This window comes from Oncorhynchus mykiss, chromosome 18 (genome assembly GCF_013265735.2).
Source record: "Oncorhynchus mykiss isolate Arlee chromosome 18, USDA_OmykA_1.1, whole genome shotgun sequence".
Taxonomy (NCBI): domain Eukaryota; kingdom Metazoa; phylum Chordata; class Actinopteri; order Salmoniformes; family Salmonidae; genus Oncorhynchus; species Oncorhynchus mykiss.
In genome coordinates, this window is record NC_048582.1 from 6,769,564 (window position 1) to 6,783,041 (window position 13,478).

Consider the following 13,478-nt stretch of genomic DNA (forward strand, 5'->3'; position numbering starts at 1 on the left):
AGAGAGAGAGAGACAGTGGTGTGAAAGCTATAAAACCTCTCATCTAGGCTCTCTCTCTCAGTCCCACAGTCTGAGCTGAACAGCAGTTTCTCTCTCTCTCTCTCTCTCTCTCTCTCTCTCTCACAGTCCCACAGTCTGAGCTGAACAGCAGTTTCTCTCTCTCTCTCTCTCTCTCACAGTCCCACAGTCTGAGCTGAGCAGCAGTTTCTATCTCTCTCTCTCTCCTCCCTCTTCAGTTTGTCCTCTCCTGTGAAAGTCAAAACCTCACCTCTCATCTAGGGGTCTCAGTCACAGTGTCATGTGAGCATCACAGGGCTTCTTCTTCTTCGCACCTCTCTCTCACTGAAGTCTGTCTTCTGATGCAGATTGAAGACCCTCCTCTCCTCAGAGAGCTGCTGTCAAGAGAGAGAGAGAGAGCTCTCCTCTCCTGCTAAAATAGCTTTACTCAGAGTCAGAGCCACTTCCTGTGTTCAGCTTTCAGTCATACTTCCTCTCTTTCAACTCAGTCAGCAGCCTTCCCCAACGCTCACGCTCGCTCTGTCACACACACACGCGACCCCCCCCCTTTTGCATTGTGTAGGCTAATGCTTTGACTCATATGCCAATTTGATACAGTTTGCAGATACAGTCACAGTCCAAACAACTCCTAGACACACAGATTCTGTACTCTATTCATCTCCAGATACTGTACTCTCTTCATCTCCAGATACTGTACTCTCTTCATCTCCAGATACTGTACTCTCTTCATCTCCAGATACTGTACTCTCTTCAACTCCAGATACTGTACTCTCTTCATCTCCAGATACTGTACTCTCTTCGTCTCCAGATACTGTACTCTCTTCGTCTCCAGATACTGTACTCTCTTCATCATCTCCAGATACTGTACTCTCTTCATCATCTCCAGATACTGTACTCTCTTCATCATCTCCAGATACTGTACTCTCCTCATCTCCAGATACTGTACTCTATTCATCTCCAGATACTGTACTCTATTCATCTCCAGATACTGTACTCTCTTCATCTCCAGATACTGTACTCTCTTCATCTCCAGATACTGTACTCTCTTCGTCTCCAGATACTGTACTCTCTTCATCTCCAGATACTGTACTCTATTCATCTCCAGATACTGTACTCTCTTCATCTCCAGATACTGTACTCTCTTCATCTCCAGATACTGTACTCTCTTCATCTCCAGATACTGTACTCTCTTCGTCTCCAGATACTGTACTCTCTTCGTCTCCAGATACTGTACTCTCTTCGTCTCCAGATACTGTACTCTCTTCAACTCCAGATACTGTACTCTATTCATCTCCAGATACTGTACTCTCTTCATCTCCAGATACTGTACTCTCTTCATCTCCAGATACTGTACTCTCTTCATCTCCAGATACTGTACTCTCTTCGTCTCCAGATACTGTACTCTCTTCGTCTCCAGATACTGTACTCTCTTCGTCTCCAGATACTGTACTCTCTTCAACTCCAGATACTGTACTCTCTTCAACTCCAGATACTGTACTCTATTCATCTCCAGATACTGTACTCTCTTCGTCTCCAGATACTGTACTCTCTTCATCTCCAGATACTGTACTCTATTCATCTCCAGATACTGTACTCTCTTCATCTCCAGATACTGTACTCTCTTCATCTCCAGATACTGTACTCTCTTCATCTCCAGATACTGTACTCTCTTCGTCTCCAGATACTGTACTCTCTTCGTCTCCAGATACTGTACTCTCTTCGTCTCCAGATACTGTACTCTCTTCAACTCCAGATACTGTACTCTCTTCAACTCCAGATACTGTACTCTATTCATCTCCAGATACTGTACTCTCTTCATCTCCAGATACTGTACTCTATTCATCTCCAGATACTGTACTCTTCATCTCCAGATACTGTACTCTCTACATCTCCAGATACTGTACTCTCTACATCTCCAGATACTGTACTCTCTTCATCTCCAGATACTGTACTCTCTTCATCTCCAGATACTGTACTCTATTCATCTCCAGATACTGTACTCTCTTCGTCTCCAGATACTGTACTCTCTTCGTCTCCAGATACTGTACTCTCTTCATCTCCAGATACTGTACTCTCTTCATCTCCAGATACTGTACTCTCTTCATCTCCAGATACTGTACTCTCTTCATCTCCAGATACTGTACTCTCTTCATCTCCAGATACTGTACTCTCTTCATCTCCAGATACTGTACTCTCTTCATCTCCAGATACTGTACTCTATTCATCTCCAGATACTGTACTCTCTTCATCTCCAGATACTGTACTCTATTCATCTCCAGATACTGTACTCTCTTCATCTCCAGATACTGTACTCTCTTCATCTCCAGATACTGTACTCTATTCGTCTCCAGATACTGTACTCTATTCGTCTCCAGATACTGTACTCTCTTCGTCTCCAGATACTGTACTCTCTTCATCTCCAGATACTGTACTCTCTTCATCTCCAGATACTGTACTCTCTTCATCTCCAGATACTGTACTCTATTCATCTCCAGATACTGTACTCTCTTCATCTCCAGATACTGTACTCTATTCATCTCCAGATACTGTACTCTATTCATCTCCAGATACTGTACTATATTCAGCTCCAGATACTGTACTCTATTCAGCTCCAGATACTGTACTCTCTTCGTCTCCAGATACTGTACTCTCTTCGTCTCCAGATACTGTACTCTCTTCGTCTCCAGATACTGTACTCTCTTCGTCTCCAGATACTGTACTCTATTCATCTCCAGATACTGTACTCTATTCGTCTCCAGATACTGTACTCTATTCGTCTGCTGCAATGACTATACCAAACATTAAGAACACCTTGCTAATGCTGACTATACCAAACATTAAGAACACCTTACTAATACTGACTCTACCAAACATTAAGAACACCTTACTAATACTGACTCTACCAAACATTAAGAACACCTTACTAATACTGACTCTACCAAACATTAAGAACACCTTGCTAATGCTGACTATACCAAACATTAAGAACACCTTGCTAATGCTGACTATACCAAACATTAAGAACACCTTACTAATACTGACTCTACCAAACATTAAGAACACCTTACTAATACTGACTCTACCAAACATTAAGAACACCTTACTAATACTGACTCTACCAAACATTAAGAACACCTTACTAATACTGACTCTACCAAACATTAAGAAGACCTTACTAATACTGACTCTACCAAACATTAAGAACACCTTGCTAATGCTGACTATACCAAACATTAAGAACACCTTGCTAATGCTGACTATACCAAACATTAAGAACACCTTACTAATACTGACTCTACCAAACATTAAGAACACCTTGCTAATGCTGACTATACCAAACATTAAGAAGACCTTACTAATACTGACTCTACCAAACATTAAGAACACCTTACTAATACTGACTCTACCAAACATTAAGAACACCTTGCTAATACTGACTATACCAAACATTAAGAACACCTTGCTAATGCTGACTATACCAAACATTAAGAACACCTTGCTAATGCTGACTATACCAAACATTAAGAACACCTTGCTAATGCTGACTATACCAAACATTAAGAACACCTTGCTAATGCTGACTATACCAAACATTAAGAACACCTTACTAATGCTGACTCTACCAAACATTAAGAACACCTTACTAATACTGACTCTACCAAACATTAAGAACACCTTACTAATACTGACTATACCAAACATTAAGAACACCTTGCTAATGCTGACTATACCAAACATTAAGAACACCTTGCTAATGCTGACTATACCAAACATTAAGAACACCTTGCTAATGCTGACTATACCAAACATTAAGAACACCTTGCTAATGCTGACTATACCAAACATTAAGAACACCTTACTAATACTGACTCTACCAAACATTAAGAACACCTTACTAATACTGACTCTACCAAACATTAAGAAGACCTTACTAATACTGACTCTACCAAACATTAAGAACACCTTACTAATACTGACTACCAAACATTAAGAACACCTTGCTAATGCTGACTATACCAAACATTAAGAACACCTTGCTAATGCTGACTATACCAAACATTAAGAACACCTTGCTAATGCTGACTATACCAAACATTAAGAACACCTTACTAATACTGACTCTACCAAACATTAAGAACACCTTGCTAATGCTGACTATACCAAACATTAAGAACACCTTACTAATGCTGACTATACCAAACATTAAGAACACCTTACTAATGCTGACTCTACCAAACATTAAGAACACCTTGCATACTTTTCCCCTCAATGTGTTGGGGCCTGGACTCTACAAGGTGTAGAAAGCGTTCCACAGAGATGCTGGACCATATTGACTCTAATGCTCCCCACAGTTGTGTCAAGATGGCTGGATGTCCTTTGGGTGGTGGACCATTCTTGATACACACAGGAAACTGTTGAGTGTGAAAACCCCAGCAGCGTTGCAGTTCTTGACACAAACTGGTATCACCTGGCACCTACTAGCATACCCTGTTCAAAGACACATCTTCTGCCTTGGCCATTCACCCTCTGAATGGTACACAGTCCATGTCTCAACTGTCTCAAGGCTTAAAAATCCTTGTTTAACCTGTCTCCTCCTCTTCATCTACACTGATTGAAGTGGATTTAACTAGTGACATCAATAAGGGATCATAGCTTGGATTCACTTGGTCAATCTGTCACGTTCTTAATGTTTTGTATGCTCAGTGTACAAGTAGGCCTTGTGAGTATTAATGTTACTACCTCCTTGTTCAGACTATCAGGAAGCTGAAGCGAATACGAATATCGCCCACAAACACCCTCGCCGCCATGTGCTTGAGCTGAGTTGGTCACGTGGGTTGGTTACACAGGAAGTGAAGGAAGCTTCCTCTCTTCTCTGCAGACCTGCCTATTGCAGGACGAGCGGCTCGCTCTCATAGCCAGAGATTACATGAAGACATTTTAAAACTCTGTGTTATAGCTCTGGAGACAAACATCTTGCCATTTACAGTAGATCTCTGAAACATGTAGTTACCCTCCAGCTATCCATCCACAATGCTCAGACCAGTTTGGCTGCTTACCTCCTGATCTGAGGAATGGGAGCACTGTAACAGACCAGGGAAGACTCAACTCCAAACAAGGTTCAGTACTGTAACAGACCAGGGAACACATCACTCTGAAGCAGGTTCAGTACTGTAACAGACCAGGGACAGCCTCTAGGGAACACATCACTCTGAAGCAGGTTCAGTACTCTAACAGACCAGGGACGGCCTCTAGGGAACACATCACTCTGAAGCAGGTTCAGTACTGTAACAGACCAGGGAACACATCACTCTGAAGCAGGTTCAGTACTGTAACGGACCAGGGACAGCCTCTAGGGAACACATCACTCTGAAGCAGGTTCAGTACTGTAACAGACCAGGGACGGCCTCTAGGGAACACATCACTCTGAAGCAGGTTCAGTACTGTAACAGACCAGGGACAGCCTCTACGAAACACATCACTCTGAAGCAGGTTCAGTACTGTAACAGACCAGGGACAGCCTCTAGGGAACACATCAGTCTGAAGCAGGTTCAGTACTGTAACAGACCAGGGAACACATCACTCTGAAGCAGGTTCAGTACTGTAACAGACCAGGGACAGTCTCTAGGGAACACATCACTCTGAAGCAGGTTCAGTACTGTAACAGACCAGGGACAGCCTCTAGGGAACACATCACTCTGAAGCAGGTTCAGTACTGTAACAGACCAGGGAACACATCACTCTGAAGCAGGTTCAGTACTGTAACAGACCAGGGACGGCCTCTAGGGAACACATCACTCTGAAGCAGGTTCAGTACTGTAACAGACCAGGGAACACATCACTCTGAAGCAGGTTCAGTACTGTAACAGACCAGGGACGGCCTCTAGGGAACACATCACTCTGAAGCAGGTTCAGTACTGTAACAGACCAGGGACAGCCTCTAGGGAACACATCACTCTGAAGCAGGTTCAGTACTGTAACAGACCAGGGAACACATCACTCTGAAGCAGGTTCAGTACTGTAACAGACCAGGAACAGCCTCTAGGAAACACATCACTCTGAAGCAGGTTCAGTACTCTAACAGACCAGGGACAGCCTCTGGGGAAAACATCACTCTGAAGCAGGTTCAGTACTGTAACAGACCAGGGAACACATCACTCTGAAGCAGGTTCCTCAGGCAACGAGAGAACACAAGGCCTGGTCAATGTTTTCCAGTTTACCACTGTGGAATGTTAATACTAAGACCACAGTTCAACAAAGTTTGTTTAGGATTCCAGGTTTGAAGTATTGGAGTGAGTGAGTGAGTTTACTGTACGGGCATGTGTATTGACAGATAATGATGCACCTTTGCTAGTCCGATTCCATGAAACACCATAACTACAGTAACCAGGAGAAGGAGCAGTATGGGCCTTCGTCCCAAATGGAACCCTATTCCCTACATAGTGCACTACTTTTGGCCAAAGGCCCATAGGTTGAACTATAGTACTTCGACTACATAGTGCTATGATCAAAGGTAGAGCCCTATGGGCCTGGTGAAAGGTAGTGTACTATGGGCCTGGTGAAAGGTAGTGTACTATGGGCCTGGTGAAAGGTAGTGCCCTATGGGCCTGGTGAAAGGTAGTGTACTATGGGCCTGGTGAAAGGTAGTGCCCTATGGGCCTGGTGAAAGGTAGTGTACTATGGGCCTGGTGAAAGGTAGTGTACTATGGGCCTGGTGGAAGGTAGTGTACTATGGGCCTGGTGAAAGGTAGTGTACTATGGGCCTGGTGAAAGGTAGTGTACTATGGGCCTGGTGAAAGGTAGTGTACTATGGGCCTGGTGAAAGGTAGTGTACTATGGGCCTGGTGGAAGGTAGTGTACTATGGGCCTGGTGAAAGGTAGTGTACTATGGGCCTGGTGGAAGGTAGTGCCCTATGGGCCTGGTGAAAGGTAGTGTACTATGGGCCTGGTGAACGGTAGTGCCCTATGGGCCTGGTGAAAGGTAGTGTACTATGGGCCTGGTGAAAGGTAGTGCACTATGGGCCTGGTGAAAGGTAGTGTACTATGGGCCTGGTGAAAGGTAGTGTACTATGGGCCTGGTGAAAGGTAGTGCACTATGGGCCTGGTGAAAGGTAGTGCCCTATGGGCCTGGTGAAAGGTAGTGTACTATGGGCCTGGTGAAAGGTAGTGCCCTATGGGCCTGGTGAAAGGTAGTGTACTATGGGCCTGGTGAAAGGTAGTGTACTATGGGCCTGGTGAAAGGTAGTGCCCTATGGGCCTGGTGAAAGGTAGTGTACTATGGGCCTGGTGAAAGGTAGTGTACTATGGGCCTGGTGAAAGGTAGTGTACTATGGGCCTGGTGAAAGGTAGTGTACTATGGGCCTGGTGAAAGGTAGTGTACTATGGGCCTGGTGAAAGGTAGTGCACTATGGGCCTGGTGGAAGGTAGTGTACTATGGGCCTGGTGAAAGGTAGTGTACTATGGGCCTGGTAGTGTAGTATGGGCCTCCCGAGTGGCGCAGTGGTCTAAGGCAGTGCTAGCTGTGCCACTAGAGATTCTGGGTAGCACTGCCTTAGACCAGTATCCAGGCTGTGTCGCAGTCGGCCGAGACTAGGAGACCCAAGGGGCGGCGCACAATTGGCCCAGCGTCGTCTGGGAGGGTTTGGCCGGCAGGGATGTCCTTGTCCCATCGCGCACTAGCGACTCCTGTGGGGGGCCGGGCGTAGTGCACGCTGACACAGTCGCCAGTCAAGAAGCAGTGCGGCTTGTCAAGAAGCAGCGTGGCTTGGCCGGGTTGTGTTTCAGAGGACGCACAACTCTCTGCCTTCACCTTTCCCAAGTCTGTATGGGAGTTGCAGCTATGAGACAAGACTGTAACTACCAATTGGATACAATGAAATCGGGAGAAAAAGGGGTCAAATTTTTAAAAATGTTACAAAAAATAAATATTGAAAAAAAATAAGTTTGTGCACTATATTGGGAATAGTGGGCCGTTTGTTTGTACTACGAATGTATGCGTGTCAATGAGTCAATGAGTCAATGTCCACTATGCCTCAGATGACATTTCAGAGCTGTGGGAAAGTCTACATTCCTTGGCTACAGTGACGAGTGACTCCATAAAAAGTCATAAAGTTTCTGTGATGTGAATCGTAAAGCCAAACGCTGCATGGTTTGGTACAGTATAAACAGATATTGGTTTACTGCACTCTACGGTAGTGTGTGTGTCTACGCGAGGTATACTGACTGACTGTGTGAGCTGCACAAAATCCCCGAGCACAGGTTACATAATGAAAGCTACTGTATAGCAATAACTCAATGACTTTAAAAGTCAGATGAGGCTTTTTTTTCTCTCATCGTGCAAGTATCCATGCCAACGCAGACTACATAACCACCAAGCAGAGAATAACGCATGATGTCATCTGATACAACTCAAAAAACAAACGGAATACAAAAATAAAAACAGAGATATCATAACATAACGCTACCATGTTTCCATTTGTCCTCAAAAACATGTTTTATAAGCAAGGGTGTCGCAACAGATGTGACCACTCAAGGTGTTGCTGCTGCCATCCCATCCATTGCAAACATATTTTGAAATTCAGTTATTTGCGTAATTATAATTGAGAATCGCAAAACTTTGAAAAATCGATCTAGTACTCAAGTTCAACATAACATAAACATCGACTTACTTCTGGAGACAGTGTGAGCCACTCCTTCGCCGTAAACACAACTTTAGCTCAGGATTTCCGCTTCATCGGGATTTCCACATTGTACCCGGAACTTTTAAATTATATGCATACAATCAAGAGTGCAATTTGATGTTTTATCAATCTGCCATCCCTCTATAACTTACGTTTCTGTCCAAATCGTCGAGCGTTGTATTTGTCATGTCGCTCGAAAGACTGTTTTCGTAAAACCGACTGGGAGAATGTAATGCTTCTCTCGCTCCAATCCGGGGCCTTTGCGGTGATGCAATATTTCCAGATGTGCATCTTGTCCAAGTTTGAACAGTTGGTTCTGTGTATAAAGACGTTTACTGATGAGAGGAGAACAGAACAGATACGTGTTGACTACTGGAAAATCTAAAATAATACGTTAAAATAAGGTCATTTAATAATTTATTCAACAGAAAGAGGACCCAGGCGCACAGTTTATCTTCTTAATGGAGAAAATGACATGTACAAATATTTTACTAACCAGAGTTTATGCCGTCCCTGTCAATGTAAAAAACACAATACAAAAAGACAGGCTTATCTGGAAGTAGATTTTATTTTGACATTTAACCAAATCTAAAAATAGAACCGTGATGACATTTGGCAGAAGGAGGAGAGAAAACCCTAACATCGGACAAGATAAAACATCATGTAGTTTCCCAGAAGCCCCTGCACTGTCATCTTTATTGACAAGACAGGCCCACTTCTAAATCAAGGTTGAGAAACTCATTCAAACTGATCTTCTGATCGTCGATAATGATCATGCAACAACGGCGAGATGCACTACCAGCTGCTTGTGATCTCTGTCATCCACAGTACCATAATGTGAGCTCCCTCATCCACAGTACCATAATGTGATCTCCCTCATCCACAGTACCATAATGTGACCTCCCTCATCCACAGTGCCATAATGTGACCTCCCTCATCCACAGTGCCATAATGTGGCGGCAGGGTAGCCTAGCGGTTAGAGCGTTGGACTAGTAACCGAAAGGTTGCAAGTTCAAATCCCCGAGCTGTTCTGCCCCTGAACAGGCAGTTAACCCACTGTTCCTAGACCGTCATTGAAAATAAGAACTTGTTCTTAACTGTCTTGCCTAGTTAAATAAAGGTAAAATAAAACAAATAAAGAATAAAAATGTGAGCTCCCTCATCCACAGTGCCATAATGTGAGCTCCCTCATCCACAGTGCCATAATGTGACCTCCCTCATCCACAGTGCCATAATGTGAGCTCCCTCATCCACAGTGCCATAATGTGAGCTCCCTCATCCACAGTGCCATAATGTGACCTCCCTCATCCACAGTGCCATAATGTGAGCTCCCTCATCCACAGTGCCATAATGTGAGCTCCCTCATCCACAGTCCCATAAGAGTGCCAGAGTGCTCCCAATCAGAGCCATTATGCAGAGTTTGTTAAACCAACATACTCTGCATCCTTCGTTCCACATGATGAAGGATGGTTAGAAATAAAGGAATCACCTCGTTAGGTAGGTTAACCATCGTTCCTTAAATACGATCCATCAAGTCACAGACAGCTGACAGCGGGACACCTTCTCAACACCGAGTGCTGTGAATGTTCATATTTTCAACTGTAATCTCCATGCAGAAAAGAAGCTACAATAACAACACCTCACTGGACCAGTTACATTCAATCCACGATCCAATCAATCGATTGATTGTCATTTCCAGATGAGTCGGGGTAGAGGCACAGCAGACAGGTGTCAGAGCGAGCAGGAGAACCAGGGTGTGGCCAGAGCACGGTGACTCTGGCTATGGCCTCTCCTTTAGCCCTGCATGCTCAGCTCAATGAGGCGTCCAGCGAACACTCCCATGGTGCCGATGATACACACAGCCATGAACACACACAGCAAGATGTGATCCAGGACCATGGCTACAAACTTCCACTCCTCAGCAGCCTGAGAGAGGAGGGAAGAGAGAGAAGGGGGTGAAAGGTGAGGAGGGAGAGGAGGGGGTGAAAGGTGAGGAGAGAGAAGAGGGAGAGAGAGAGGGGGGGTGAGGAGGGAAGAGAGAGGAGGGGGTGAGGAGGGAAGAGAGAGGAGGGGGTGAAAGGTGAGGAGAGAGAAAGAGGGAGAGGGAGGAGAGATGAGAGAGGAGGGGTGAAAGGTGAGGAGAGAGAAAGTGAGAGAGAGAGAGAGAGAGAGAGAGAGGAGGGAAGAGAGAGGAGGGGGTGAAAGGTGAGGAGAGAGAGAGAGAGAGAGAGAGAGAGAGAGGAGGGAAGAGAGAGGAGGGGGTGAAAGGTGAGGAGAGAGAGGAGGGAAGAGAGAGAAGGGGGTGAAAGGTGAGGAGAGAGAAAGAGTGAGAGAGAGGAGAGATGAGAGAGAGAGGGGGTGAGGAGAGAGAGAGAGAGAGAGAGAGAGAGAGAGAGAGAGAGAGGTGATGTGAAGAGAGAATAGAGAGAGAGTTGAGTCATTAACATTTTCAAGACAATTTGTTTTTGTATTAGCCACACAATATTAAAACATGAAAGCTCGAAAGATAGACAGACAGACTCAGGCACAAAGAAAGACAGACTCAGACACAAAGACAGACAGACTCATACACAAAGATAGACAGACAGACTCACCACAAAGACAGACAGACTCAAAGACAGACAGGCTCAGACACAGACAGACAGACAGACTCAGAAACAAAGACAGACAGACTCACCACAAAGACAGACAGACTCAGACACAAAGACAGACAGACACATAGACAGACAGACAGACAGACAGACAGACAGACAGACAGACAGACAGACAGACAGACAGACAGACAGACAGACAGACAGACAGACAGACACAAAGACAGACACAAACACAGACAGACTCAGACACAAAGACAGACAGACACAGAAACAAAGACAGACAGACTCAGAAACAAAGACAGACAGACTCAGAAACAAAGACAGACAGACTCAGACACAAAGACAGACAGACTCAGAAACAAAGACAGACATACTCAGACACAAAGACAGACAGACACAGAAACAAAGACAGACAGACAGACTCAGACACAAAGACAGACACAAAGACAGACAGACTCAGACACAAAGACAGACAGACTCAGACACAAAGACAGACAGACTCAGAAACAAAGACAGACAGACAGACTCACCACAAAGACAGACAGACTCAAAGACAGACAGACTCAGACACAAAGACAGACAGACACAAAGACAGACAGATACAAAGACAGACAGACAGACTCAAAGACAGACAGACACAGAAACAAAGACAGACAGACTCAGACACAAAGACAGACAGACACAGAAACAAAGACAGACAGACTCAGACACAAAGACAGACAGACAGACAGACAGACAGACAGACTCAAAGATAGACATGCGTTCCATATATGCTTCCTGAGATCCTATTCTTACATTGTTGGACTCTTCATCAGACTTCATGGTCTCTGCGATGTACTTGACCCCCTCGATGGCGCTGCGGACGTCCGGGTTCTTGGTGATGGGGGACTGGAAGGTGACAGAGGCAGGGGCAGGCTTGCCCGAGATGTCGGAGATGTCAAAGTCAGCCGGGTGGATCCTCTTCTCCTGCCTGTCCCTGGATGGACGCTTCATAGTCGAGAAGAACATGAAATTGGGGATGGTGTCGATGAAAATCTGAAATACAGGAAAATACATTGTAATGAGTAACAAGACGTCATGTAAAGAAAATCAATTACTTAACACAAAGAAATGTACAGTAAATCAATTACTGTAAATACATTGTAATGAGTAACACAAGTTATATACAGTACACTAATTACTGTAAATACATTGTATTGAGTAACACAAGTTATATATAGTACACTAATTACTGTAAATACATTGTATTGAGTAACACAAGTTATATATAGTACATGAATTACTGTAAATACATTGTAATGAGTAACACAAAGTACTGTAAAACACATAATACTGTGTTGGGGGACTAACATATTTTCCATGATAATCAAGATCACGTACATCAACCATAAAACCATGAGTACTCAATGAATAAACTGACAAACCTGACATGCCATTACTCAAATGACTCAGCTAAAGTCAGAAATAGGACAGACAGACAGACAGACTGCTCTTAACTACTTCCTGTCTCTCAAAGGAGAGCCCTGCTAGAGAGGCTGCTGAGAGCTGAGGGGTTCTAAATCAGTGGTTCCCAACCAGAGGTACTAGGGCCCCTGGGGGGTACTTGGTCTTTCCACATATGGTACCTGAGAAGACTGATGAAACCACCGGCTTACTGGTAAAATGCACATGAGGGGGTACTTCAGGGGTACTCCGGGCAGAGCAGAATTCCATTGGTGGAACAGTAACCCAAAAAGGTTGGGAACCACTGTTCTAAATGGCCGAAAGCAGAATGTCACTAACACCTGACAAAATACATGACGTACTGCATTAGCACCACCAGGTGGCAGTGCAGCCAAGAGAAAACCCCAAAAGCCCAACGGAATTAACAGAGAATTTAGGGGGAAGCCTGACAATCCAATGTCACGGCCATCACACCAAGGGGTCTGAAAACTAGGACACCACTAGATGTTGTACTGACATCGCCAAATTAGGAATGAGATGTGCTGACATTCACTTTGTCCATTGTACCTAGTCTACCTACTTGATTGATTGATTTATTGACTGATTAATTGATTGACTGATTGACTGATTTATTGACCGACTGACTGACTTATTGACTGACTGATTGATTTATTGACTGACTGATTTATTTATTTTCTGACTGACTGACTGACTGATTGACTGACTGACTGATTGACTGACTGAC

General features: G+C 44.3%; 2 protein-coding genes across 5 annotated transcripts in view; both read right to left on the reverse strand.

Annotated features, from left to right (window-relative positions):
- The window catches only part of LOC110516626 (WAS/WASL-interacting protein family member 1), a 30,274-nt gene extending 21,278 nt beyond the window's left edge, over window positions 1–8,996 (reverse strand). For 2 of the 4 annotated variants that reach the window (XM_036951545.1, XM_036951540.1), the window contains exon 1: window positions 8,685–8,969. The gene's annotated coding sequence lies outside the window, so the exon portion shown is untranslated. Of the gene's footprint in view, window positions 1–268; window positions 431–8,684 lie in introns of those variants that run through there. The other 2 variants (XM_036951541.1, XM_036951542.1) reach the window with 2 other exon arrangements.
- Window positions 8,997–9,245: 249 nt separating this feature from the next.
- The window catches only part of LOC110496971 (acetylcholine receptor subunit alpha), a 15,384-nt gene continuing 11,151 nt past the window's right edge, over window positions 9,246–13,478 (reverse strand). The window contains exons 8-9 of the mRNA XM_036951546.1: window positions 12,086–12,325; window positions 9,246–10,622 (exon numbers count right to left, since the gene is read on the reverse strand). Of these exons, the coding sequence (XP_036807441.1) occupies window positions 10,491–10,622; window positions 12,086–12,325 (372 nt within the window). The 3' untranslated portion in view covers window positions 9,246–10,490. The remainder of the gene's footprint in view (window positions 10,623–12,085; window positions 12,326–13,478) is intronic.